The sequence below is a fragment of the Hippopotamus amphibius genome, chromosome 8 (assembly GCF_030028045.1).
Source record: "Hippopotamus amphibius kiboko isolate mHipAmp2 chromosome 8, mHipAmp2.hap2, whole genome shotgun sequence".
NCBI classification, from domain to species: domain Eukaryota; kingdom Metazoa; phylum Chordata; class Mammalia; order Artiodactyla; family Hippopotamidae; genus Hippopotamus; species Hippopotamus amphibius.
The window spans coordinates 17,311,332-17,338,866 of NC_080193.1; the positions used below are offsets into that span (position 1 = coordinate 17,311,332).

Below are 27,535 nucleotides of genomic sequence, written 5' to 3' on the forward strand. Positions count from 1 at the left end.
AGGTGTGTGTGTGTGTGAGAGAGAGAAACAGGCAGAGAGAGACACACACAGAGACACAGAAAGAGAGAAACCCTCACTTACTTCCCATTGGCCAAATATGTGCTAGAGATAAAGGGATGATGAAGATGAGGTTGGCTTTGAAAGAGAGTACAGGTGTTTTGAAGAAAAGGAAACATATTCTAAAATTAGAATTTCACTATTGGCAACTCAGCAGATCAAAATATTGGCATAGTCACAATAGCAAATAACAAATTAAAATACCAGAAGTAAACCTAGGAAACAAGCGAGATCTATACAAGGAAAGCTTCACCAAGAGATTTTTTAAAATTTCATTAAATGGAGAGCCATAACATTACGTATTAGGTGTTCATCCCAGCATTAGCTATGAAATGAATTATAAAATGAGTTAATAGACATGAATCATGGTGCCTGGCTCAGAGTAACTGCTTAATTAATATTTGTCGTTGTGGTTTAAATGTGAAAAATTAAAGATGTAGATAAAGATTGATTTCCAACAGAGGAGATTGACTAAGTAAATTATAATACATCCATTTAGAACATAGAATATTTTATAACTATTAGAATCATGCTTTTGAAGAATTTTTATCATGCAGGGGAATGTTTAAAAGATCAAGTAGGTGAAAAAAGAATATAAAGTTGTATATGCAATAAGATTGCACGTTCTTTGCCAATTAAAAGTATCCACACACCCATATACACGTACACACCCGTATACACGTACACACATTGCCGAGACCAGCTCGGCCACTCGGGGCGAGTGACGGGTGCCACAAGCTTAAAGAAACACAGACACAGATTTAAGAGAAAGATGGGACCGGGGGACTCAAGACCTCTAGGATCAAAAGCCCCGCTGCTTCATCCCACGTTGTTTTTATTGAGCTCTCAGCATTCCAGAAGCAAGATAGCATAAGGTTCTCACACTCCCAGTTTCGTCCCACAGTCAAGGTTTTACTTTGAAATAACCAAACAAAGGCCTCATATGATTGGGAGCAGTGGTCTTTTGCAAGAACAGCAGAAGGGCAGCTGCTATTAGCCAGGTCTCTGTTTGCCTCCTGGGTGCCGATCTGAGCTGGATGTGGGAAGCAGCGCAGCCGTGGGGGCAGGAGACCTCTCTCAGAAGGAGTAAGGGTCTGTGCCCCACCCCTGTTGGCCCCTCTGCGACTGTGCCTGTGCCTGTCTTAAGTTGTTCCTCCCCTGAGGAATCTTACCCGTCTCTGGCTAACCAGCCATCCTCCGGGGCCAAACAGGGTGATATGAGGTGTGCAAATGAGGAAGAGGCTGCGCCCCCAGAGAGGGTCAGTATTGTTTCCACGGTAGCCTATGCCCCCATGGCCTCCACGCCCAGCACCCTTAGTTCCTCCGCTGCTCAAGCAGGACATCCTGCATCCAGTTGCTCGGCCCACATACTTTAATTCCTTTTAGCCATATTTATTGTAACATTTTCAAGGTTTCAGAAAGACTTCTGAATGTTTTCCCACAACACATGAACATGCATGAGGGAAAAGGCTAGAAAGCATTCCAAAATGTCTAAAATGATTCTAAGTGGCAGGATTATGGACAATGTTATAACTAAAGGTTAAGGGCTCAGATTCCATCCTCAGGTCCACCAGGGTTTGAATCCCGGCTGTCCTACTCGCTGTTATGTGACGTTGATGAAGCTAATTAACCTCTGAGCCTCAGTTTCCTCATCTATAAATTGGAAATAATATCACCTACCTCCAAGGGGTTGTCCTGTGAATGCAATAGGATAATATATGCAAAGTATTTGGTAAACCTCAACTATTATAACTTTAGATTTTACTATAGTAAGTTTTTACTATTTTCCAACGCTTCTATAATGTTTAGACCTCATTTCTAGTCATAAGTAAGGATTTTTCTAAAGACAAGAAAAATCTTCAACAAGGAGGAAGGGATGGCAATAAGTGAATTTTTCTTCACCTTGAAAGGTGGTTCTACTTCTAAATTGTATATTTGTATCAAGCTGAAATGGTTAACTCTGTAGTTCACTCAAGATGAATGCTGTTTTATTCTGATGTTTTGTTCTAGTCTTGAAAATCTCTAAGGATAGAAGAAGCACAGTTTAGCACTGTTTCTGCCCAAAGGAAATGGTTAGAAAATATCAGCAGTTTTGTTGTTTTGGGTCTGTTTTTACTGGGTTTTTACCTAAGCAGAAGCTCACCTCCACTATTATAAGCCCACTTTAAAAAAAAAAAAATTGAGATATAATTGGCATGTAATTTGTGTAAGTTTGAAGTGTAGAATAATTTGGTATGATACATTTATGTATTGCAATCTGACTGCCATTGTAGCATTAGCTAACACCTCATTATGTCACAGTATCATCTTTTTTTGTGATGAGAATTAAGATCTAGTCTATTAGATCTTTGATATTTACAAGTTTGTTGTTTATAATACAGTATTGTGTATAATCACTATGCCGTGATTAGATCCCCAGGACTTATCTACTAGTTGCAAATTTGTACACGTACAATTTCCCCCGTTCCCCAACTTCCAGCCCCTAGTAACCACCACTCTATTCTGTTTTTGTGACATTGACTTTTTTAGATTCCAGATATAGGTGATATCATACAGTATTTGTCTTTCTCTGTCTGACTTATCTCACTTAGCATAATGTCCTCAAGGTCCATCCATATTGTTGCAAATGGCAGAATTTCCTTCTTTCTCATGGCTGAATAGTGTTCCACTGTCTGTGCATATGTACTACATCTTTATTCATTCATCTATTGATAGTCACTTAAGTTGCTTCCATATCTTGGCTTTTGCAAATAATGCTGCAATAATCATGGGAGTACAGATAAATCTTCAAGATCCTATTTTCATTTCCTTAGGCTGTATACCCACGCATAGAATTGCTATATCATGTGGTAGTTCTATTTTTAATTTTTTCAAGACCCTCCTTACTGTTTTCCATAGTTAAGCCCACTTGTTTGTCCCGTCTCTCACCCACGTAGAGGGCACCTGATGCTCCTGAGATGCGTTCTTCATGCTTTTGAAGGACTTGTGGTTCATAATATTTTCCCTTCAGCCACACTATCTCCTCAGTAAGCATCTACCAACAGAAGGAAATAGCAGACACCAAAGAGAATGTCTCCATCCCTTCAAACGTCCCATGAACCCCCCAAAGATCTCTTCCACATTTGTGTTTGATTGTGGCAGAGTCCCAGACCCATTATCAATGAGAAGGAAAACAGAGGAGGCAGGGGTATGGCAAATAGACATCCTCATGGTCAAGGACAGGGAAAGACTGGGTCACCAGCCTCCTCTTCCATTTATGACCATTCCTCACTCCTGCCACCATGGTAGGAAGCTGACTGCTTGGCAGTTAACTCTGAAGTTCAAAGAGAAAAGCTGGGAGAAGGAATTCAGATGAGGGAGGAGAGCTTTAAGTGAACACAAAGAAACATCACTTGAGTGTGCTTGGTTCCCACGGGGAAGGCACCACAGGACCTGGGAAACTTTCAGCTGACATTTCTCAAGGGTAGAAGGCAGGAGGTGGGGATTCTCACACATTCATTCATTCATTCACAACAATTTTTGTACACTTACTATGTGCCAGACACTATGGCGACTGGGAAGATAGATGCTGGCTTTATACAGCTGACATTCTGAACATCTCTGAGCTAACAGGTTCTCAGTGACTAGACGCAGTCTACATGTTAGATCAGCAAATTAAACACTCTGCTTCCCCTCAAGAATTCTGAACCAGTTAAGAAATAAAGCACAGGAAACAAAACAGATGAGTTGTTTGGAGCATGTGGCTTCAGACCCACAACCAAAGGGATCTACTCTGCCCTCAAATTGGGCAGACTTACCCAATGCTCCGTGGGCAGCACAGGACAGCCACAGCCTTCCACTGCTTGTCAAATGGGGCAGTCAAGGTCTCAGCTCTCCGGCAACTTACATACGAGTCAGGAGAGACAGACCATACACAAGTGAGCACATAAACAAGATTGTTTCAGAGTGATAAGCACTGTGAAGAGAGTAAACAGGGAAGTATGAGAGAGAAGGATTAGTGGGGGCAGGTGGTGAAGAAAATCTACTTTAGAAAGAGTGATGGGCAAAGGCTAAAGGGTGAGAACTAGCCAGCCATGGAAAGACCCGGTCAGAGCCAGGAAGTGCAAAGGGCCTGAGGTGGAATAAGCTTTGTGTGTTCCAGGGACATATGCTTTGACATCTGTGTCATCCATGTAAAATGGATTTAACTCCCCCAGGAAGGAATCCCAGAACAGGCCACAGAATAGAGCTCTGTTATCCAGTGGGATGTCACACAAGCGCTCTTAACAAACCATTACTTTGTTTTGGTCTCAAGCCAACCTGCTCCCAGATTTAACATCAATTCTTGGTGTACTCTTACTTCAACCCTCATTGCAAATTAGAACAATTACTCAAAATTAATTTGGTCCCTGAAGCAGGATCTATTTTTGTCTGGATCCCAGCTTCCCTGGGCATTAATGATCTGTGAGTTTAAATGAGGCTTGATTGCCCAGGTTTCACTGTTTTTTATCCACCCCCCCCCCCCCGCAGAATTCCTTCTGTACATCTCTGTGGGAGACGTTTCTCACATGCTCCCACAAAAGTCTAACCTGCTTTAACACGTGCAGACCTGGCTGCTGCTTCCGGTAGGCTCTGGAGTAACCACCAGGCACCCCCGTGCTGATTCTAAGCCCCGCCACCATCTCTTGCCAGATCCCACCAGTCTCTCTGGGCTGCATCATTGATTCACTGGAGCCCTCAAGGTGTAAAAGCTCTATCACTAGGTCTTGCTTCTTTAAAAACAGAACAGAACAGTGTACAACTTAGTAGTTTTTAGGATATTAACAAGGTTGTGCAATCATCACCACTACTTAATTCCAATAAATTTTCACCACCTCTAAAAGAAATCCCATACCCATTAGCAGTCACGCCCCATTCCCTTGTCCTCCCAGATCCTGGCAACCACTAATCTAATTTCTGTCTCTATGAGTTTAGTTATTGTCGATATTTCATATAAATGGAATCATATATTATGTGATCTTTCGTCTATGGCTTTGTCGGGGAAGGGAAATTTTCCCCCTCTATCCCTCTTGAGTTCTTGTGGCTGGACCAATAGTAAAATTGACATCAGAAAGATTAACAGGAGCAAAAGAAACAAATTTTAATTCCTGTGCACAGAGGTCTCTAGAAATGGGACCAAAGAAGTGGCCGAAGTAGGTAGTCTTTATACCTTTCAGACAATAAAACAATAAGTTTGTGAGGAATCGACAGGACAAACTTAGGTTTTGGTTGCTCAATTAGTAAAGCATCTGAACAGGGTTTGAGCTGGGTTAGTAAGTTTTAAAAGAAACAAGGTTCCTTTATACAGGTTTCTCAGCCTGAATTCCCTATATCTGGCAGTAAGGACGTCTTTATACCTCCAGATGCAGGGAGTGCAGCCTTTCACATGAGAGATTTTTTTTCCTGCTTTCAGGGAGACAGAAAGGAGGGTCAAAGTGTCCCTCTTGCACTGACCGTTTCTTAGGTAACTTTAATTCAAAATACTCATTATGCCATTAAGGCATATTTTAGGGTGACCTACCCTGGACCCCCACATCCTCTTTCACTTAGGGCAATGTTTTCAAGGTTCATTTATATTGCAGCATGTGTCAACACTTCTTTATTTTCTTTATAAATTTATTTATTTATTTTTGGCTGCATTGGGTCTTTGTTGCTATGCCTGAACTTTCTCTAGTTGCTGCTAGTGGGGGCTACTCTTTGTTGCGGTGCAAGGGCTTCTCATTGCGGTGGCTTCTCTTGCTGTGGAGCACAGACTCTAGGCTCACAGGCTTCAGTAGTTGTGGCACGCAGGCTCAGTAGTTGTGGCTCGTGGGCTTTACAGCACAGGCTCAGTAGTTGTGGTGCACGGGCTTATTTGCTCTGCAGCATGTGGGATCTTCCCGGACCAGGGCTCAAACCCGTGTCCCCTGCGTTGACAGGTGGATTCTTAACCACTGTGCCACCAGGAAAGTCCTTCCTTCTTTTTAAAATTGAATAATATTCCATTGTATGGATGGTTCAACATTTTGTTTTTTTCATTCACTTGTTCTTGTAAATGTGGGTTGATTCCTTTTTTTTTTTTGGCTGTTATAAGTAATGCCACTATGAATATATGTGTACAACTTTTGTGTGAACACAGGCTTTCCATTTTCTTGGGTAGATACCTAGGAGTGGAATTTTTGGGTCATATAGTAACTCTTTGTTTAACTTTTTGAGGAAATGCCAGACTGTTGTGAACGCAACTACACCATTTTACATTTCCATCAGCCGTGTATGAAGATTGCAGTTTCTCTACATCCCCAATAATACTTGTCATTGCCTGTCTTTGTTATTCTAGCCATCCTAGTAGGTATCTTGTTGTGGTTTAGATTTGCATTTCCCTAATGACTACTGAGATTGAGCATCTTTTCAAGTGGTTATTGGCTGTCTGTATATCTTATTTATTTATTTATTTATGGCTGCATTGGGTCTTCGTGGCTGCATGTGGGCTTTCTCTAGTTGTGGCGAGAGGGAGCTACTCTTCATTGTGGTGCGCAGGCTTGTCATTACGGTGGCTTCTCTTGTGGAGCACAGGCTCTAGGTACACGGGCTTTGGTAGTTGCAGCACATGGGCTCAGTAGTTGTGGCTCGTGGGCTCTAGAGCACAGGCTCAGTGGTTGTGGCACATGGGCTTAGTTGCTCCTCGGCATGTGGGGATCCTCCTGGACTGTGTCGCCTGCATTGGCAGGCAAATTCTTAACCACTGTGCCACCAGGGAAGTCCCTGTATATCTTATTTGGAGAAATGTTTATTCACATTCTCTGCCCAATTCTAATTGTCTTTTTATTGTTGAGTTGTAAGAGTTCTTTATATATTCTGGATACACAAGTCCCTTATCAGATATGTAACTTGCAAATATTTTCTCCTCTTCAGTGGGTGGTCTGGGCCTTGCTTCTCTCACTTGCTTTGTGAGCCTTGTTGGAGGGGATTATGTGCATGTTGCTAAGTTTTTAGTGAAATCCTGCCTTTTTTTTTGCTTGTAGCCTCTCTTTCCTTTGGCTTGCGATGGGAACACTAGGCTGGCAGTAGATTCAGAGGCAGACACTGTGTGGGTTCAGGCTCTGCTCTCAACTCCTGCATTCTAATCCCAGCTCCATCCCTCCATCTAATTTCTCTGAGCCTAGGTTTTCCCATCTCTACGACTGTTAATGCAAACCTCTCTGCACTGTTTTCAAAATTACCTGAGGTAATGCTGGGCCCTTTTATACCATCTCAATTAAGCCTCACCACCAACCTGTGTTGTAGGTACTATTATCCCCATTTTTACAGATGAGGAAACCTGAGATTCAGATCCATCCTTCCAAGGCTTTATTCTCCTTTGGGTTCAGCTACTATTAAAGGTTCATATAACTGTTGTATAACATCTGTAATAAAATTGCACAGAGCACAGTTCACATACACACATACAAATATTGGGAGGGTAGGTTCCATTTAAGTGAAAAATTGTCAGTGACTCTAGCTTATGAAGTGAAGGCTAAAGAATTAAAATGCCTTCATGAGTGCTTGACTTTGAGCTGAAAATTCTTTCTTCTGGTCATTCAGACAGCAAACCCATGTCTGCCATTCTGAGGCAGAAGCTCACCCTTCAGAACTCTGACACAGAGCGTTAGATGACTCAGTTTAGCCTTCATCCTGCCAGTACCAAAATAACAGGTTGCCTTGATTGGTCAGAAAGTTATGCTGGCCAATTGTTCTGTCCTGGTGTCTGTTTGCTTTGCTTGTGGATTTGTTTGGTTTTCTGACCTCATATAAGGGAATTAAAGGGATACTAAGAGCCCTCCATTAGGCACCAGAAATGGAGTGGTCAGTAAAGAGAGACGTGGTGTTTGCCCTCCTGGAGCTCATAGTCAAAAACAATCACGTCAATAAGCAACAGAGTAAATAACCGAGAGTCACACCAAGAGTTGTTGACCAAGGAAATGCAGAAGCCTGCAAATGAGAAATGAGTTCATTGGGGTGTACGGAATTGCAATTCAGAAGACATAGATTCAGAGGAAACTGAAAGAGTGTTTCAGGGAAGAGAGAGAGTCAGGGACTTACCAAGGCAAAAGCCACAAGGTTGTTAAAGTTATCTGTCAGGATTATGATTGATTCTGACTCAAGAAGGGAAATATCTTGTCCTGAAGGGATGGACTGACGTGAGTTATTTTAGGATAAGATTCCGATAAGTATCTGGAGTTTCTGGAACAGCAGGCAGACGTCCTGGATGCTACATTAAGACATAAGTGGTCAAATCTGAAAAAGAGTGGATATATGTATATGTATAACTGATTCACTTTACTGTACGCCTGAAACTAACACGACCTTGTAAATCAACTGTACTCCAATAAAATTTTTATGGAAGGAAAAAAAAGGAAATCACCCTCTTTGAGAAAAGGTACTATATTAGCAAACAACATTAAGAATAGAGAATTACGCATTGTTTTTGTTGATTATGCCTTTGTTCTCAGAAGAATGATAATTGACCTGGATATGGTAAAACAAGTAATATCATGAAATAATTCAATTCAAAGGAGGTAGCAAGATTAAATAAAATGCATGACTCTTAAAAAAAAAAAGACATAAGTGGTCAAAGTTCAGATTCCATCCAGGCTGAGATGTGCAGAAGTCACACTTCCTCAGTGGCCTCCTGGTTTCATTTTCGAGAGCGCTCTCAGCAATACCAACTCCATTTTGATTTTTATTTTCCAGAGTCGTGAAGGAAACAGACCAGGGCTGAGTCAGAGCCTAGGTCAAGGGACCTACTTAGGATGGGATGACCTGAGAAGGCTGCCCTGAGGAAGCTGACATGTAAGCTGAGACAGGAAGAATGAGGAGACACCGGCCACACGAGACAGACAGGGAAGAGGGCTCCAAGCAGAGGAAACGACCTAGACGAGGGCTGGGGCCGGGAGAGAGGGAGGGGGTGAGCAGGGAGGAGGGCTCCAGAAGAGGCTGGAGAAGCATGCCGGGGCCAGGGCTTGAAGGGTGTGAAAGGCCACGACTGAGAATGAGAGTGTAAGTCTCTCTCCAGGGGCAAGGGGAGCCAGTGGTGGGAGGCCACTCAGGGCTTCCAGTCCCATCCCACGCACAAGTGATTATCAGATATCAGGAGCTTTCCAGAAAAGCGACTTCCCACTGTCACTGGTTTCTAAGGCTTCTCTCTGTTACCTGTCCCAGGTGACAGAAATGTACTTTCTATGCCATAAAAAGAAGAAGGGGACTTAATGGCAGAACTGTTGATTTTTATTGAGGTCTTTTTTTTTTTCAATTAATGATTTTTTAAAATTCATTGGCTGCGTTGGGTCTTCGTTGCTGCACGCGGGCTTTCTGTAGTTGTGGTGAGCAGGGGCTACTCTTTGTTGTGGTGCGCAGGCGTCTCATTGCAGTGGGTTCTCTTGTTGCAGAGCACGGGCTACTAGGTGCGTGGGCTTCAGTAGTTGTGGCTTACAGGCTCTAGAGCACAGGCTCAGTAGTTGTGGCCCTAGACTTAGCTGCATGTGGGATCTTCTTAGAGCAGGGCTCAAACCCGTGTCCCCTGCATTGGCAGGCGAATTCTTTTTTTTTTTATTTTTTTTATTTTTTGGGGGGTACACCAAGTTCAATCATCTGTTTTTATACACATATCCCCGTATTCCCTCCCTTCCTTGACTCCCCCCGCCTCGAGTCCCCCCCACCCTCCCCGCCCCAGTCCTCTAAGGCATCTTCCATCCTCGAGTTGGACTCCCTTTCTTATACAGCAACTTCCCACTCACTATCTGTTTTACAGTTGGTAGTATATATATGTCTGTGCTACTCTCTCGCTTCATCTCAGTTTCCCCTTCACCCCCCGCCCCCTCCCATACCTCGAGTTCTCCAGTCCATTCTCTGTATCTGCGTCCTTGTTCTTGTCACTGAGTTCATCAGTACCATTTCTAGATTCCGTATATGTGAGTTAGCATACAATATTTGTGCTTCTGTTTCTGACTTACTTCACTCTGTATGACAGATTGTAGTTCTGTCCACCTCATTACATATAGCTCCATCTCATCCCTTTTTATAGCTGAGTAATATTCCATTGTGTATATATGCCACATCTTCTGTATCCATTCATTTGTTGATGGGCATTTAGGTTGCTTCCATGTCCTGGCTATTGTAAATAGTGCTGCAATAAACATTATGGTACAAGTTTCTTTTGGGATTATGATTTTCTTTGGGTATATGCCCAGGAGTGGGATTACTGGATCATATGGTGGTTCTATTTGTAGTTTTTTAAGGAACCTCCAAATTGTTTTCCATAGTGGCTGTACCAACTTACAGTCCCACCAACAGTGCAGGGAGAGTTCCCTTTTCTCCACACCCTCTCCAACATTTGTGGTTTCCAGATTTTGTGATGATGGCCATTCTGATTGGTGTGAGGTGATACCTCATTGTGGCTTTGACTTGCATTTCTCTGATGATTAGTGATGTTGAGCATCTTTTCATGTGTTTGTTGGCCATCTGTATGTCTTCTTTGGAGAAATGTCTATTTAGGTCTTCTGCCCATTTGTGGATTGGGTTATTTGCTTTTTTGGTATTAAGCTGCATGAGCTGCTTGTATATTCTGGAGGTTAATCCTTTGTCCGTTGTTTCATAGGCAATTATTTTTTACCATTCTGAGGGTTGCCTTTTAGTCTTGTTTATGGTTTCTTTCGCTGTGCAAAAGCTTTTAAGTTTCATGAGGTCCCATTTGTTTATTCTTGATTTTATTTTCATGATTCTAGGAGGTGGGTCAAAAAGGATCTTGCTTTGATGGATGTCATAGAGTGTTCTGCCTATATTTTCCTCTAGGAGTTTTATAGTGTCTGGCCTTACATGTAGGTCTTTAATCCATTTGGAGTTTATTTTTGTGCATGGTGTTAGGAAGTGTTCTAATTTCATTCTTTTACATGTTGCTGTCCAATTTTCCCAGCACCACTTATTGAAGAGGCTGTCTTTTTTCCATTGTATACTCGTGCCTCCTTTATCAAAGATAAGGTGCCCATATGTGTTTGGGCTTACTTCTAAGTTCTCTATTCGATTCCATTGATCTTCCTTTCTATTTTTGTGGCAGGTGAATTCTTAACAACTGCACCACCAGGGAAGCCCAAGGTCTTTTTTTCTTAACACTGGACAAAATCATGAAGGAGAGCAATTGGGCAAAGGGATGTGGACTCTACCAAAGTACATTTAATAGATCATTTGTTTTCATCTTCCTCAGTTGGCATATGACATCATAATATCAGTATAATAGCTAATGCTTATTGGTACTGTTTCCGAAGCTCTGGTCTAAGCACCTATGTGTATTAACTTACTGAATCCATAATGACAGGAAGCCAAAACAAAAAAATAACTGACAGTGCCTTCCATTGTTATTATTTGGTGTTTGGGGGGGTGCTAATTTTATTTGAGGGTGAACGTGAAAATTCTGAGCAAGTTTGGTGGTAGAAAAGAACAAAGAAAGTGAATGAGCTTTTGTCAGGCAGATCAGTAGCACAGATGAGAGATACACTTGTCCTGCTTTTTAAATCAGTGGCCAAATTTTTACTAAATTAGAATCAAGTCAGCTATCTGGTGCTGGGTTATCAGTAATGCATTAAATCTAGCTCTTGGGTTTTGGGAGACATAATGAAGTAGTTATCGTGAGGGCTTAGTGAGTTTACTGTCTTTTGCTTAAGTTTGTAGCCCCATAGCAAGTTGCCTTTGACAACAGAAATGTTATTTACTTCCCTCTCTCTGAGTCTCAGTGTTCTCATCTGTAGAATAGAGGATAAAATGTTTTACTCCCATGAGGGTTATTGTGAAGATGCAATTGTATGATGCACATAAAGTGCTTAGGTCAGGGCCTGGCACAGGATAGGCACTCCGTAAACAGTAACTGTTATTTTAGCATGATAGTTCATTACTGTAACTCACATGGCCCTGGCTTCACCTCCAGCCTCATCACATGTTCCTTCCTCTCTCGCCCTCCCTCTTTCATCCCTACATTTCAGTCACACTGGGTTTTCTTTAGTACCTTCGGCAGAAAAATTATTTCCCACCTCTAGACCTTTGCACTTGCTGCTTTCTCTGCCAGGTACCTTCTTCCCTGTGTTTGCAGGTCTGGCTTCTTCTCATGTCTTCAGGTCTTGAAACCTGCCCCAACTTTAGGGAGAGCTCCCTCCCACCACCCGTTTTTCTTACCTTAGTAATATTCTGTAATCTTGTTTGTTTGTATGTTATTTTCAGTCTTTACCAGAATGTGAGCTCTGTGAGGGCGGGGAGCAGTGCCTGGCCCATCGTTGGTGCTTCATAAATTGTTTTCGAATGAATGAATGACTGGATGAATGAATGAATAGCTGTTGATCAGGAGAGTGGTTCTCCACTCTTCTCAGAATGACCTGGGAAGCTTTCCAAAAAATACTGAGGCTGGAGTCTCATCCCCAGAGATCCTAATTCAGTTGATCTGAGATGGGGCTTGGACATACGAATTTTTATGGGCATTTTGGGGAACATAGGTATTTCTAAGGTACAGCCACCAATATAGGGAATATAAAAAGTATAATTTGAGAGAGTTTCATCTCAGATCTTCACCTGGCAGCCACCCCAAAGGTGATGCTGTCTCATCTGGTATCACATGGGATGCAGCAAGAGTTCTGCTCTAAAGACCAGAGGGAATGGACAAAGTACTTTCCATGTTTTCCTGGCTCAGGACAAGAGAGCAGCTGTATCATTGATATAAAGTGTCACAGATTTCCAGAGCATTGGACCCATTGGTTTTCAACTCCGGTTATCAAAATTTATGGGATTATTCTGAGTGTCTCCTTCTTGGAAATGTGGATGCCAGGAATTACCTGTACCTTCTGAGAGGTAGCCGGGAGGCTTGGCTGCGCGGCCTCACAACACAGTCTTGCTGGTCCCTGCTGCAGGCTTCTTGAGGTTTGGAATAGAGGCAGTCACCTTCATTTCTGGCTCCTGAACAGCTTTCCTGCCAGGGTATTTGCGTATCATGTGTCCATCCAGGGAAGGGACGTATAAATAAGCTTGAAATTACAAGATGCTGTGAGCATGACACCACTAGTATTTACTACAGGAGAAAGTGTGATCTTTGCTGGCTCGAGGCAGCTGACCAAGACCTGGAAGCTCTTTTTAGGTTTTGTAATGACTGTTATATTTTGCCAGCATAAGCCCAGGCTCACAGAAAGTGGAAAAAGCACCACTGGGGACTCTCGAGGCCCTTATAAAATGTGTGAGGACAACCCATTTGTTCTACATGCTGAGAAACGTTCACTTGACTGACAGTGGGAGATAAAAGCTGGAAAGAATCTAAAGGTCCTTCTTTTTAGCATACTTTGCACGGTGAATAGAGACATCAAATTGCCATCTAGCACCTTAAAATAATGAGGGTGGTTGGTTTATGATATTCTGAGGAAGTCTCACAACTTGGAAAGGAACTCTGGGCAATAGCCAAATGCCACAAATCCAAGTTAAAAGACAGTGGACATGGACATGGAGAGAGGGCGTGACTTACAAAGGGTAACATGAGAGAATTTTTTTTAATTGAAGTATAACTGATTTATAGTGTTGTGTTAATTTCTGCTGTATAGCAGAGTGATTCACATACATATATATGTGTGTATATATATATACACACATACATATATTCTTTTACATTATGGTTTAAGATATTGAATATAGTTCCCTGTTCTATCAGGAGGACCTTGTTTATTCATTCTATGTATAATAGCTTACATCTGCTAATCCCAACCCCCCACTCCATCCCTCTCCCAACCCCCTCCCCCTTTGCAACACCAGTCTGTTCTCTATGTCTGTGAGTCTGTTTCTATTTCATAGATAGGTTCATTTGTGTCATATTTTAGATTCCACAGATAAGTGTTATCTATCATATGGTATTTGTGTGTCTCTTTCTGACTTACTTCACTTAATATGATAATCTCTAGGTCCATCCATGTTTCTGCAAATGGCATTATTTTGTTCTTTTTTATGGCTAATATTCCATTTTGTGTGAGTGTGTATGTGTGTGTGTATACACACCACATCTTCTTTATCCATTCATCTGTCAGTAGACATTTAGGTTGTTTCCATGTCTTGGCTGTTGCGAAGAGTGCTGCTATGAACACAGGGGTGGTGCATGTATCTTTTTGGAATTGTAGTGTTGTCTGGACATATGCCCAGAAGTGGGATCGCTGGACCATATGGTAATGACATTTTTAGTTTTCTGAGGAACCTCCATACTGTTTTCCATGGTGACTACACAAAGTTACATTTCCACCAACAGTGCAGGAGGGTTCCCTTTTCTCCACACCTTCCATGAGAGAATTTATTTTGTGGTGATGGTCACTCCAGTCCACATGGGACAAAATTTCATAGAACTACACACACACACACACACACACACACACACACACACACACAAAAGTACATGTGAAAACTGGTAAAATCTGAATAAGGTCTGTAACTGAGTTAATAATACCATGCTAAAGTCCGTTTCCTGGTTTTGACCAAGTACTGTGGTTACTTAAAAGACCATCACTAGGGGAAGCTTGGTGGAAGGTACATGGGAGCTCTTGGTTTTATCTTAGTAATTTTTTGTGAACCTTAAACTATATCAAAATAAAAGTTATAATTTAGGAAAAAAGACAACGGACCAGGAGAAACTGGGAGAAAATTTTGCAACACACGTAACAGATGAATGTATATTATCTTCCATGCTATTCATAGAGTTGCCACAGCCACATGTGACTATTGAGTATTTGAAACAGGGCTACAGCTTTCAGTGATACTAGTTTGGACATGTTGGGTTAAATAAAATATGTATTATTAAAGTTAATTTTGCCTTTTTGATGTAGCTACCAGAAAATCTTAAATTACACGTGACCCCCATTATATTTCTCTTGCACGGTGCTGACCTGTAATATATAAAAGTTCCTGCAAATCAGTAAGAAAAAGACAAACCAATAGAAAACTAGACAAAAGATACAAGTATAAAATTCATCAAGAAGAACTACATTGGGGGCTTCCCTGGTGGTGTGGTGGTTGGGAGTCCGCCTGCCAATGCAGGGGACACGGGTTTGATCCCTGGTCTGGGAGGATCCCACATGCGCGGAGCAGCTAAGCCCGTGTGCCACAATTACTGAGCCTGCGCGCTAGAGCCTGCGAGCCACGACTACTGAGCCCATGTGCCACAACTGCTGAAGCCCACACGCCTAGAGCCCGTGCTCTGCAACAAGAGAGGCCACCGCAATGAGAAGCCTGCACACTGCAATGAAGAGTAGCCCCTGCTCACCACAAATACAGAAAGCCCACGCACAGCAGTGACGATCCAACGCAGCCAATAAAAACAAATAAATTACATTTAAAAAAAAGAAATACATTTGACAAATAAACATTTATCCATATATATATTTGTTCAACAAGTATTTATTGATCCCCAGGCACTGTATTAGTCACCAGGGAGAGTTTTAAATAAACGGATCTGAGAAGGCCTCTCTCAGGAGGTGACTTTAAGTGGAAGTCTGAAGATAACTTAATTTCATCACTAATAAAGAAATGTTATTTTGAGCTTCTTTTTTGCCTGCTAAAATGACAAGAATAGATCAGTAATACACTGTTAGCAAGGTTGTGGAGAAGAGGACACTTCAGTACTGTTAGTGGGAATATAAACGTATGTAGCTTTTTTGCAGTGCAATTTGACTGTGTCTCCAAATGTAAATACATCTACTCTTTGACTCTGTAATCCCATTCCTAGGAATCCATCCTAGGCTCAAAGAGGCTCAAATGTGTGAAGAGGCTCAACTGTGTACAAAAAATATGAATGAGGGTGTCCACTGCAGCATATTATGTAATCGCCACAAACTTTATTTTTTAAATGCATACAGAAAGTTTAATCATAATACAAATACAAATAAACAATACAAGTTATGAGTAGACAATAATAGATGTCACTGCCCCCGCAGAGATAACTTGAATATATGGCCCAATCCACATCTCCTGGGGTTGGGGATGCCTAGCGCCTTCCCAGGATTTCCTGGTACTGCCTGCCTGCCTTCACTTCAGATTCCTGCTCTTACCTCAACTCTCAGCCCTCCCCCATCCCTTGCAGCCAACCCTCCCTCTTTCGATTCCTCCCTCCAGAGCGGGTGCAGCCCCTCGCTCTTCACTCCCCAAGCCTGAGAGACCGCAGACTGTTGGGTCCAAGGGCCTGTTCCTGATGGTTTGGGATTAGGAAGAGCTGAGACCCAATGTTGGATTCATTTCTCCTGCAGTTCGTAGTTTATTTCCTCTCCCAGGCACTTGAGTCCCTCCTGTCCCAGGTGCCAGCCTGCAGGGAAGCCATCCCTTTCCCAGTTCACAGGCCCCAGGGCCAGACCCTCTGTCTCTCCGCCTCAGGGAAGCTGATTCAGAGTTCACAGCTGATTCCAGTGTGAACTCTGCAGCCTCACCTCAGGCTCTCCATCCTCTGGTTACGGGTCGCTCTCATTGCCCTGGCAGGACAGGCACGTACCTGAGGACACACCTCAGAAGGGGGAGAAAACCAAGACCATCAGGATGCCTTAAATTTCCTCCAAATAGCCTCATTTTCTCATTAAATTGGCCTCATTTTCCCCTAGAACTTATTTTTGTGTATTATTCATTTGTCATTTGATGTATACTTGCGTTAAAGCTGCCTTGTACTTCTCTAGCAAAGACTGATAAATGTCTACTTTTAAGGTATGTACTTGACTCTTTCTGGGCAAATAAAAAGCAGTCTTCCTTTTTCTATCAGTACGCACACTTTGGGTTTTTTCGCTCACCCCTGAATGGATGAATAGGAGCCACAGGTGGGCAGCAGCAGAAAGGGCTGGCACTCCAGGCAAAGGCTTGGGGGGCGGGGGGTAGGACCCCAGGCAGGAGATGGCGTGTCTGCTTCATGCGTGTGGCCGGATGAGAGGCGGTAGCTGGACAGGATGCAGAGAGATCCTGGCTGGGGCACCGGGCACACTTTATTAAAGGCATATTTACGGGCAAAGTTCTGACTTGTTGTTGACCTTAGAGGCCGTCAGTGATGGTTAGCGTGGACTGGTGTGTTCTTCTTCTTTGGAGCCAGTGGAAGAGGGTTTGCAGTGCACAGGAGGCAGGGAGCTGGACCAGAGAGGGACCCTGCTTCCTGTTTGACCTGGGCTCAGCTGGTTTCAACACCTGTAGGTGGGCTCACTTTCCGAGTGTTTCTGGCCCATCTCCCCAGATGAAGTCCAAGTCCCCTGGGGACCCACACAGTTCCCGGCTTTAATGGGCCCTCCCTGCCTACCCCAGCAGGTGTTCAGGAATGCTTCGGTTCTCTCCTTTACCGGTTTGTTTTTTAACAAATCACAGGTCCGCTGAAAATACCTTTGACAAGGGTGTGGATGATTACCTTCAATTTCAACCCTCTCAACAAAGTAGGGTTACAGGGAACATACCTCAACATAATAAAAGTCACGCAGGACAGACCTTCAGCCAACCTTATACTCAGAGGTGGAAAGCTGGAGGAGGAACTTTGGGAAGCTAGGGAGCAAGCAGCACTGTTTCTGGGCCCACAGGACCAAATCAGCTGACAACGGTGCAGGGTCTGTGCTCCCGTATGTTTGTGAGCTCGGGGCATGTGGGTGTCCAGGCATCTCTGGTGGAGAAGTCAGTGCCTGGAGGGTGCAGGTTTACACCTTAGCACACCTGAGGCACCAGCTGTGGCCTTGAAGGAGGACTGTGTGGAGGTGCCAAGAGCCTACCTTTGTTGATATAGATGTGATTTTCTTTTTTTTTTTTTTAATTAATTAATTTATTTATTGGCTGCATTGGGTCTTTTTTGCCGTGTGCGGATTTTTTCTAGTTGTGTCAAGCGGGGGCTGCTCTTCGCTGAATTGCCACAAACTTTAAATAACTGAAATGTCTATTGGTGAGGTGTGACCATTTAAGTGACGACTACAAAGCCATAAAGAAGAATCACACAACTAAACTTGCAGCTTTTCTGTTAGTTTGAAGTTGTTTGAAAACAAAAAGTTAGCCACCAAAAATGCATCATGACAAATTAAGATTTTCCACAAAAATCAAGGATAATGCACCATGAGGAAGTTTAGCAATATACTTTAAATCATGACTGGAGAAAGAAAGCAGGAATGAGACAGACCCAGAAGCACTAGCTTGGAAAGCTGCCCACCCTATAACAAGTGGAAAAAAGCAAGTTGTAGAACAAGTATAGTAAGATACTATTCATATTTTTAACTATAGGAAAAGAAAAAACAAAAAAACAAAAAACTCAGAGAGAGATACGCAAACTAGCTACATGACCTTGGGCAAGTCATTTTAACTTCTCTGTGCCTCAATTTTCCCATCAGTAAAATGGAAACAATAAAGCATCTGCCTCACAGTGTTGTTATGAGGACTCATGAGGTAAGCCTTCAAAAGTATTTAACAGTGTCTGGCACATAATAAAAGCTCAATAAATGTTACCTGTTATTATTATGTTGTCAAAAAAAAACCTCAGAGGCCAAATCAATTAGAAAAGAAAATTTTTTACTTGAAAAGAAATGCAAGGAAGTCCAGCCTCAAAACAACCAGCCAAATAAAAAACACAGCATGAGTATTAAAAAGAAACAAATGCGGGCTTCCTAGGTGGTGCAGTGGTTAAGAATCCGCCTGCCAATGCAGGGGACACGGGTTCGAGCCCTGCTCCGGGAAGTTCCCACATGCCTTGGAGCAACTAAGCCCGTGTGCCACAGCTATTGAGCCTGCACTCTATTGAGCCTGCACTTTAGAGCCCATGAGCCACAACTATTGAGCCCATGTGCTGCAATCATGTGCTGCAATTACTGAAGCCCATGCACCTAGAGCCCATGCTCTGCAACAAGAGAAGCCACGACAATGAGGAGCCTGCACACCACAAAGAAGAGTAGACCCTACTCACCACAACTAAAAGAAAGGCCGCACACAGCAAAAAAAGACCCAACACAGCCGATAAAATAAGTAAATAAATAAATAAATTTATATAAAAAAAAGAAACAAATGCAACATTGCCAAGGTTACTAAGTTTTACATTAATCTGTTCATGATTAAAAAACAAAGCAAAACGGCATCTTTCTTGAAAGATTCCATGTCCACAAAGGAAGTGACCTGTGTTCAGGCATCCACATCGCGAAAGGCAGGGATGAAATTGTCTTTGCCAAGACTTATGGGAAATACTCAAGGTTTCAATATTGGAGGGATGGGGACTAGACAGACTAACCTGTTGTTCTTGGTTTAATCTCAGGATACAAATTGCTATTTCTTTCTCATGACTATGATACATGATGTGCTTAGTCATAAGGAAACAGGAGAATGTGTCAGTTTTCCTTTCGTATTATTCACGGGGAAAAAAATCTAGAAGTAAATGTAACACGCTGTTATCTTTGGGAAATAGAATTGTGAGAAGAGCTTACTATTTACTGTATATGTTTCTGTAGCATCTGAATGCTTTACATGTTCACAAATTTCATTCATAATTTCTGAAAGAACTAGAAGATCATATAAATTTTAAATATCGAAGCATTCCCTTGTTTCTTCCTAGTTCTTCCACAGCAGATGGGATAGTTTGCTTTTTAAGCTCTTCAGAAAAAGATTTATAAACCATGCATTTTCTCTAAAAGCCATTTCTACCACTTCAGTCTGTAGCATCTGCCAAGAGACCCTTAATATGCAATTCCAGTTGGGAGAGAAAAGAATTACAGCCAATGAATTGAGGAGAGGGGAATTACTCCCTCCCTGCTTCGTTGCTAGATGATGACCCTGAAGTCCGAGCCCCCCACCAGTCAGGTCCTTTAGAGTGAAGTCTGAGAGTTCTGAAGTATCCCAGTCTCATCCCTACCCCATATCCTTATATTTACCCAGCAGGCTTACCCATGGGCAGCCCCTTCTCCAACAACCTGAGGAGGAAACCGATTCATAAGAGGACTCCTGGGGAGAAACAAGCCCACAGTTCATACTGAAAGAGGCTGAAACAATTAGAAAAGAAAATTTTTTCATGTTTTTTCAAGCTAACCATGGGCCCATTCCTGGAATGACTCAACATCTGTCTTATGAGCCCCAGAGAGATGGTGAATTGCAGAAAGGAGGGCCACATACAAGATGCCAGACTGGCAACAGGTGATAACGGTTGGGCAGGATTCACCGAACCTTTGGGCGTGTCTTGCACCCAAATCCCCCTTAGCCAGGTCCCCAGCATGGCTCTGCTGACCTGCAGCAGACAAGTCAGGTGGCCTGGGGAGCCCCCATCTCACCTGGGCGAGGCACAGACGTACATGTTCCCTTCAACATGGCACACGCTGGCTGTACTTCCCACTTGTGTTGTCACTGCTGCTGCTGAGAACACAGGAGTGATTTTTCATCTAGACAATGTCTGGGGGGAGATCGGCAGGGGGTGTCTCATTTTTTCTCTGGTTACAGCAGTGCATGTACATCACCATGACTAATCTCAAAACTGGATTTTCCAAGGCAGCATGATAGAATTATGATCAATTTAGGAGGGTCTGAATCTACATGATTTTAAATTGATCTTTTTTTTCACTGTGAACAGTACTTATTCATTTAACCAAAGTCACAAAACTGAAAGAAAACAAATACAGATCATCTAAGGGCACAGAAACTCACACAATCCGTTATCAAAAAAAGGAGCGTTTTTTTTTTTTCATTTTGTTTTTAGAGCATTTTTTTTAACAGATCGAATTCCACTCTTGTATTAGCTTACTTAACAAAATCCATTTATTTAGTTAACTTCAATCTAAATTTAGTTAATTCTCAGTAAAATGTAATTCCCTTTCTCAAATTTTATTAACTGAAAACACACATTCTACCATACTGAAATCAATTTTAAACTGATTATGAACTCACAATTAGGATTCTGTGCACTGACTTTGATTGTGAAGCCTGTAAGACAAAGTTTCCCAAACTTGGGTCCCTGGATTCTGTTCTAGCATGGGGTAGAGACTGATCACCTGTAATTCTCATAAGTAGCCCAGATGATTCTGTTGCACACCAAGGATCTCAGCTTTAGAAGAAGAATAAAATAAGCAGTGGCAATTCACAATAAAAACTAACATTTATTGAGCATATATGATATCCTGGACCAATGCTAATCACTTTGCATGCATTAACTCATTGGCCCCTCTGATATGAAGGAGGTGTTATTACTATTGTTCCCAATTTACAGATGAGGACACCGAGGCTTAGAAAGCTTGATAACTTGCTCTAATTCTCACAGCTGATGAGACGTGGAATTTGAACTCAGCTCTCTCTGCATTTAGAGCCCATGCTCTGTGACATACTTCCTTGGGCTACATCTTAAGATAGTGAGCATCTTGACCTTGCAGGATGTTAAGGATAGCTGTCTATACCAAAGCTTTTCAATCTGGAGACACTTTTTTTTTTTTTAAATACTGTGGCAGCAACCAGGTATCCGTCGATGAATGAGTGGATAAACTAAGTGTGGTCTGTCCTTAAAAGGGAATATTTTCAGTCCTAAAAAGGAAGGAAACTCTGACGCATGCTACAACGTGGATGAACCTTGAGGACTTTACACTAATTGAAAGAAGCCAGTCATAGCAAGACAAACATTCTGCGACTCCACTCATATCAGTTCCCTAGAGTAGTCACATCTATAGAGACAGATTGTAGAATGGTGGTCGCCAGAGGCTGGGGGGACAGGAGCAATGAGGAGTAAGTGTTTAATGAGTTCAGAGTTTTAGATGGTGATGTTTGCACAACAGTGTGAGTGCACTTAATGCCACTGAATTGTACGCTCAAAAATGGTAAGTTTTATGTTAGGCACATTTTACCACAAATTTTAAAAAAACAAAAACAAAAAAAACCCTGGTGTCTGTTTCCTACACTAGTTAAATCAGAGTCTCTCCAGAATAGGGCCCAGCTATCTTTTTTTTTCTTTAATATACTGTCAGGTGTTTCTAATGGGCACCCAGGGTTAAGAACACCAGAATTCAGGGTGCAGAATTCTGGAGCTCACCCTGCTGGCAGCCCCTGGCACCCTTGCAAGTTCTCACTCTCCCATTCACACAAGAGGCCTGAAAGCAAGACTCTTTGGGAAAGCCGAGTCTCCCAGCCTGTTGCTGACTAAGGTGGCCCGGGTCCAAGAATTAATGGAAGGTCCCGGAAGCAGAAAGCTCGGTGGTATCCTGGGTGTTTCTCTGGCTTGTAATTGTCTGCGTATGCCTTGTCCCCCTTAATAGTCCACGAAGAGGGGTGATTATTACTGAAGTGCTGTGGTTTCAGCATCAGGAATAGAGTTTCCCACAGAAACCTGCAGTTCATGGCATGCATCAAGTCTCTCTGTCCATAACTTATAAATGCATATTTCCAGTCTTCTTTCGGCTGCAGCACGTCTTCTGGGGAATTCTCAACAGTGGGAGTTGTGATAAAGAGGGCTTATCATAAGAGAGAAGAATGGCCTCTGGCCTTCAGCTCAGCAAGAAGGAGTCTCTGAGCACCTCTGCTTTGCCTGGGACTCCAACACACCCTCAGTGAACTCATAATCTGTAGGGAAATGGAAGTATTCCTTCACCCATTCAGCCAGTACATGTTTCTTGAGCTCCTACAATGGACCAGACATTGCTCAAAGGGGCACAGAATCTGATTCTGTGCCTTTGCACAAGGATGCTCTGCTAAACCCAGTGATAGCCTGCAGTTGCTGGATCATGGGGAAGCCTGGGGGAAGTCAGAGGAGAGGCCAGCATGGCTGGGACACTGGGGACAGGTAGCTGCTATTTACCAACCAGTACAGAAGTATTCCAATATTTTAACAGCTGGGAAAGCTGTATGAGTAGGTGCCAGTGAATGACAGCTTGGCTTGAGCAAAGAGGTGGACAGTTCAGCCAAGCTCTCTGACCTTCTTATGTAGGAGCAGGCAATCTTTTTCTGTCATAGACCAAATAGTAAATATTTTAGGACTTGTAGGCAGTATGCTCTCTGTCCCAGCTACTCAGCTCTGCTGTTGTAACATAAAAGCAGCTACAGACAATAGTAAAAAAAAAATGGTTATGCCTGTATTCCATACAGACTTTGCTTACGAAAACAGCAGGCTGGATTTGGCCTGTGCTCCAGAGTTTGCAAACCCCTGTTCTGGTGGATGAGAGGGATATACCTGTTCATCCTTTCATTGTACAAATGTTTGTTGCACATCTTCTACATGACAAATATTGCACTGGGCTGTGGTACACGGTGCTGAACAAGATAGATAACGGTCCCTGCCCACAAAGCACTTATACTCTAGTGGGAGAGGCCCAATCAGTCTTTTCAATATGCTACAGTAAATACTGAGAGGAAAGTAATCAGGAACTACAGAAGAGGAAGTTAACTTAGACTGGGAGTTCAGGGAAGAATTCCTGGAGGAGGTGGTAACCATGCCACATGCTCAGATCCGCCTGGGAAGCCATGTCTTTCCTTGTGGGTTGTCATCACCAGGTCTTCTCTTGTGTCCTCCAGTCTCTGAACAGCTATAATGATGGAGACATTGAAGGATCCAAGCGGCTGGGGAGGAATGCCAAGTGGGTGGCCGTCGCCTCCATCATTATTGGCCTTCTCATCATCGCTATTTCTTGCGCAGTTCACTTCGCACGACAGTAAGTAGGCTTTTTTAATCCCTCCCAGAATAAATGTCTTTTCTTTTTTTAAAATTTAGTTTTATTTATTTGGCTGCGCCAAATCTTAGTTGCGGCATGTGAGATCTTTGATCTTCATTGCAGCGTGCAGGATCTTTTAGTTGTGGCATGCAGGATCTTTAGTTGTGGCATGTGAACTCTTAGTTGTGGCATGCGGGATCTTCAGTTGAGGCATGCGAACTCTTACTTGAGGCATGAAGGATCTTTAGTTGCAGCATGTGAACTCTTAGTTGTGGCATGCAGGATCTTTAGTTGTGGCACACGAAATCTTAGTTATGGCATGTGGGAGCTTCAGTCTTCGTTGTGGCATGCAGGATCTTTTGTTATGGCATGTGGGATCTTTTAGTTGCAACACACAGGATCTGTAGTTGTGGCACATGGGATCTTTAGTTGCAACATGCAAACTCTTAGTTGCAGCATGCAGGATCTTTAGTTGTGGCATGTGGGATCTTTAGTTGTGGCATGAGAACCCTTAGTTGTGTCATGTGGGATCTAGTTACCTGACCAGGAATGGAAACCAGGCCCTCTGTGTTGGGAGTATGGAGTGTTAGCCACTGAACCACCAGGAAAGTCCCCTAAAATGCGTTTTCTTGAACGCCCACTGGAACCTACTAGGATAGGTTAGATTGTGCTCCAGTAACAAACAATCCCAACAAAAGGGTTTTCATTTTTCCTCACTGCTGTTCCACAGGCCATGTAGGTTTGTGGAAGGTCTCTCCTCCACACAGTCACTCGGGGTCCAGGCTATCTGAAACCGCACCATCTTGTAGCTGCTCTGTCTAAAACAGGAGTCAACAAGCTTTTCCTTTAAAGGGGCAGATAATAAATATTTTAGGCCACTGACAGCATCTCAGTTGCAACTACTTGGCTCTGCCATTTTAGCATAGAAGCAGCCATATCCAATCTGTAAATGAATGGGTGTGGCTGTGTTCGATAAAACTTTATAAAAACAGGGAGCTGGCCCATGCATCATAGTTTTCCAACCTCTGATCTAGAACATGAGGGCTTCTCATGGGTCACTTAGGCTCGTAATTGATTGGCTAACACCAGTCACATAGTTCCACCAAACTGTAAGAGAGTGGGGAACATGGGACAGCAAGTGGAATATTTAGGTTATTACTTGCTCTGCCTTAGCATCTCATCTGCTGAATGACTTCCTACATGGCGTTGCATCCAACTAGCCTCCTTGTTCTTAGTTTAAGAGCAGAAGGCTCTCCACATGTGTTTGGTATTTTCAGTGAGCTCTCATCTCATCAAGAGATGGATGCTGTTGATGTTTCTCTCTGGATTTGGGCAAATTTATTCTGATTTCTCCAACCAGCGGAGATGGGCTCCATCTGCTAGAATCGATGATACTTTCCTTCAGAGGTTTGCCAGAGGGCAGGGTGGTGTGATGGACAACCAAGACCTGGAGATGACAAGCCTGGATTCATCTCTATCTCACCGTGTAACTCCTGGCAAAACAGAGAAGAACTCAGAAATCCTTTCACTCTTCCTACTCCATTTCCCTCAAGCTGGGAAGATCAGTCTTTTTGACTTGGTTTCGGGAAGGGCCCACTGGGTGGGTGAGGGAGGAAGGGGACACCCTGTAACCTGCCAGATCAGCCAACCCCAGCTTGGCCCCCGAGAGGGTAGTTGGTGTCACAGCAGGTCAGCTTCCTGTTGGACAAGCCAGATCCATGGGCCATCAGGGGCAGCTGGACAGAGGGGAAACATCAAAATAGAAAGTGTCACAAAGGAGAAAATGGATGGCTTTGGCCAAAGAGAGGAGAAACACTAAAATATCAAAGGGACCTCAAAGTTTCTTGCCTGCAAGATGGCAAATCAATGATGTCAGCCTATGAAGGAGAAGACAGTTGAAAGATAGATGTGAACACATCGACTTTACTCTTTTTTTTTTAAGCTCTTTATTGAAATATAATTGCTTTACACTCTTGTACCAGCTTTTGAGCTACACCAAAGTGAATCAGCTGTATATATACATATATCCCCATATCCCCTCCCTCCTGCAACTCCCTCCCACCCTCCCTGTCCTGGCCCTCTAAGCCATCACCCATCATTGAGCTGATCTCCCTTTGTTATACAGCAACTTCCCACTAGCTATCTATTTTACGGGTGGTAGTGTATATATGTCTATGCTACTCTCTCACTTCGTCCCAGCTTCCCCTTCGCCCCTGCCAACCCCGTGTCCTCCAGTCCATTCTCTGCATCTGCATCCTCATTCTTGCCCTGTCACTGGATTCATCAGTACCATTTTTTTTGATTCCATATATATGAGTTAGCATATGGTATTTGTTTTTCTCTTTCTGGCTTACTTCACAATCGACTTTACTCTTAAGAAAAGCGCAATGTGCTTGTGTGTGAGAGCACAGGACTATGAGGTGTGGAGTTAATTGTGCAGGTTTGGGACCAGACTTCCTGGACACAAGTACCCCCTTTACCACTTACTTACCGTGAGACCTTCAGCCAACTGCTTACCTCTCTCAACTTAAGTTTCTTCCTCTGTAAACTGGAGATTATAGTCATGCCCATTGAATAAAGCTGTTGTGAAGGTTAAGGAGATGACACACAGAATGTGTACAGGTTGGCATCTGTTCCTTAGCAGCACACAGAAAATACAAACCATTTATTAATTCTGTTGTCACTGTGGTTATCAACATGTCTGGGATAGGGCCTCGGAGTTTAAGGTACTACTAAATAGAGTTCAAGGCTTTGTACACATGAGCCAAACTCAAAGGACGGTGTTCCAGCAGAATGAGGCCCAGTCCTGGCCTCACTCCTGGGGACTTGTGAAAATACATACTGCCCAGCTTGGTGTTTGAGCTAAGTGGTTATAATAATAGCAGCTGACACTGACATAGAACTTAGCATATGCCAGGTACCGTTCTAAGCTCTTACATGAATTAATCCTCACTGAGTCCTCACAGCAACTCCATAGGTAGTATTATCCCCATTTTTTTCAGATGAAGAAACTGAGGCTCAGAGAAGTGAAGTGACTTGCCTTATGTCTCACAGCTAATTTAAAGGCAGGGGTTAAGCCCGGGATAACCTGGCTCTGGAAACTGTTCTCAACCACAACACCACACAACCTCTAAGCCAGCATGTCTTTTCTAGTACAACCGGTAACAAAGGCCAGTAGATGGCCATCACCTTGTGGCCAACTCTGGAATTATTTCTATAGCACTGGTGTAGTGAGGTTCCAACCTACCACAAGAATGTGATGAGTTAGGGCCAAGGTAACAAAACCAAAGGGCTGCAGGAGTTAGGCAACATCCATGCATGAAGCAGCTTGGTCATAGGACAGATAGGGAGCCGTGGGGACTGTGGGGGGAGGAGGGAGCACAGCTTAAAGGGAGCAGCCACAACTCTGCTCAGGCCCGTTGACACCACTTGGAATGCAGACCTCATGGGCCCATTTTTCCAAAGGACTTTGGAAAGTTGAGTCTTTCTCTAAAATCTCCTGATTTTTAGATGTTGACAATCAATTCACGTTGTTGACACATGTGGTGAGGGCCCAAAACAAAACAAAAAACACAGAAATCGCACCTGCAGCCTGCACATTATCTACTCTACAGTCTCCAGTGCACAATTTGGCTTTCAGAGTTAAGTCTGCCTATTAGACACCATGCAGGAAGTTTTATTGGGGACCCAGAAGTCTTCATACTTGGGGACTTTCTCCATTCTTAATATAAATGTTTCTATCTGGAGATGAAACACTGATGTGTATATGCTTGTGATGGAGGTTTTGTTGGTAGTAGTAAAGGACAGGGGAGGAGGCCACTTCCATCCCTTCTTCCTGAGGGGAAGTG

At 43.1% G+C, this 27,535-nt stretch overlaps 1 protein-coding gene across 1 annotated transcript in view; it reads left to right on the forward strand.

Moving 5' to 3' along the window:
* TMEM233 (transmembrane protein 233) overlaps positions 1–27,535 on the forward strand; it is a 45,604-nt gene that overhangs the window by 11,618 nt on the left and 6,451 nt on the right. The window contains exon 2 of the mRNA XM_057746186.1: positions 23,551–23,687. Coding sequence (XP_057602169.1) covers positions 23,551–23,687 — 137 coding nt within the window. The remainder of the gene's footprint in view (positions 1–23,550; positions 23,688–27,535) is intronic.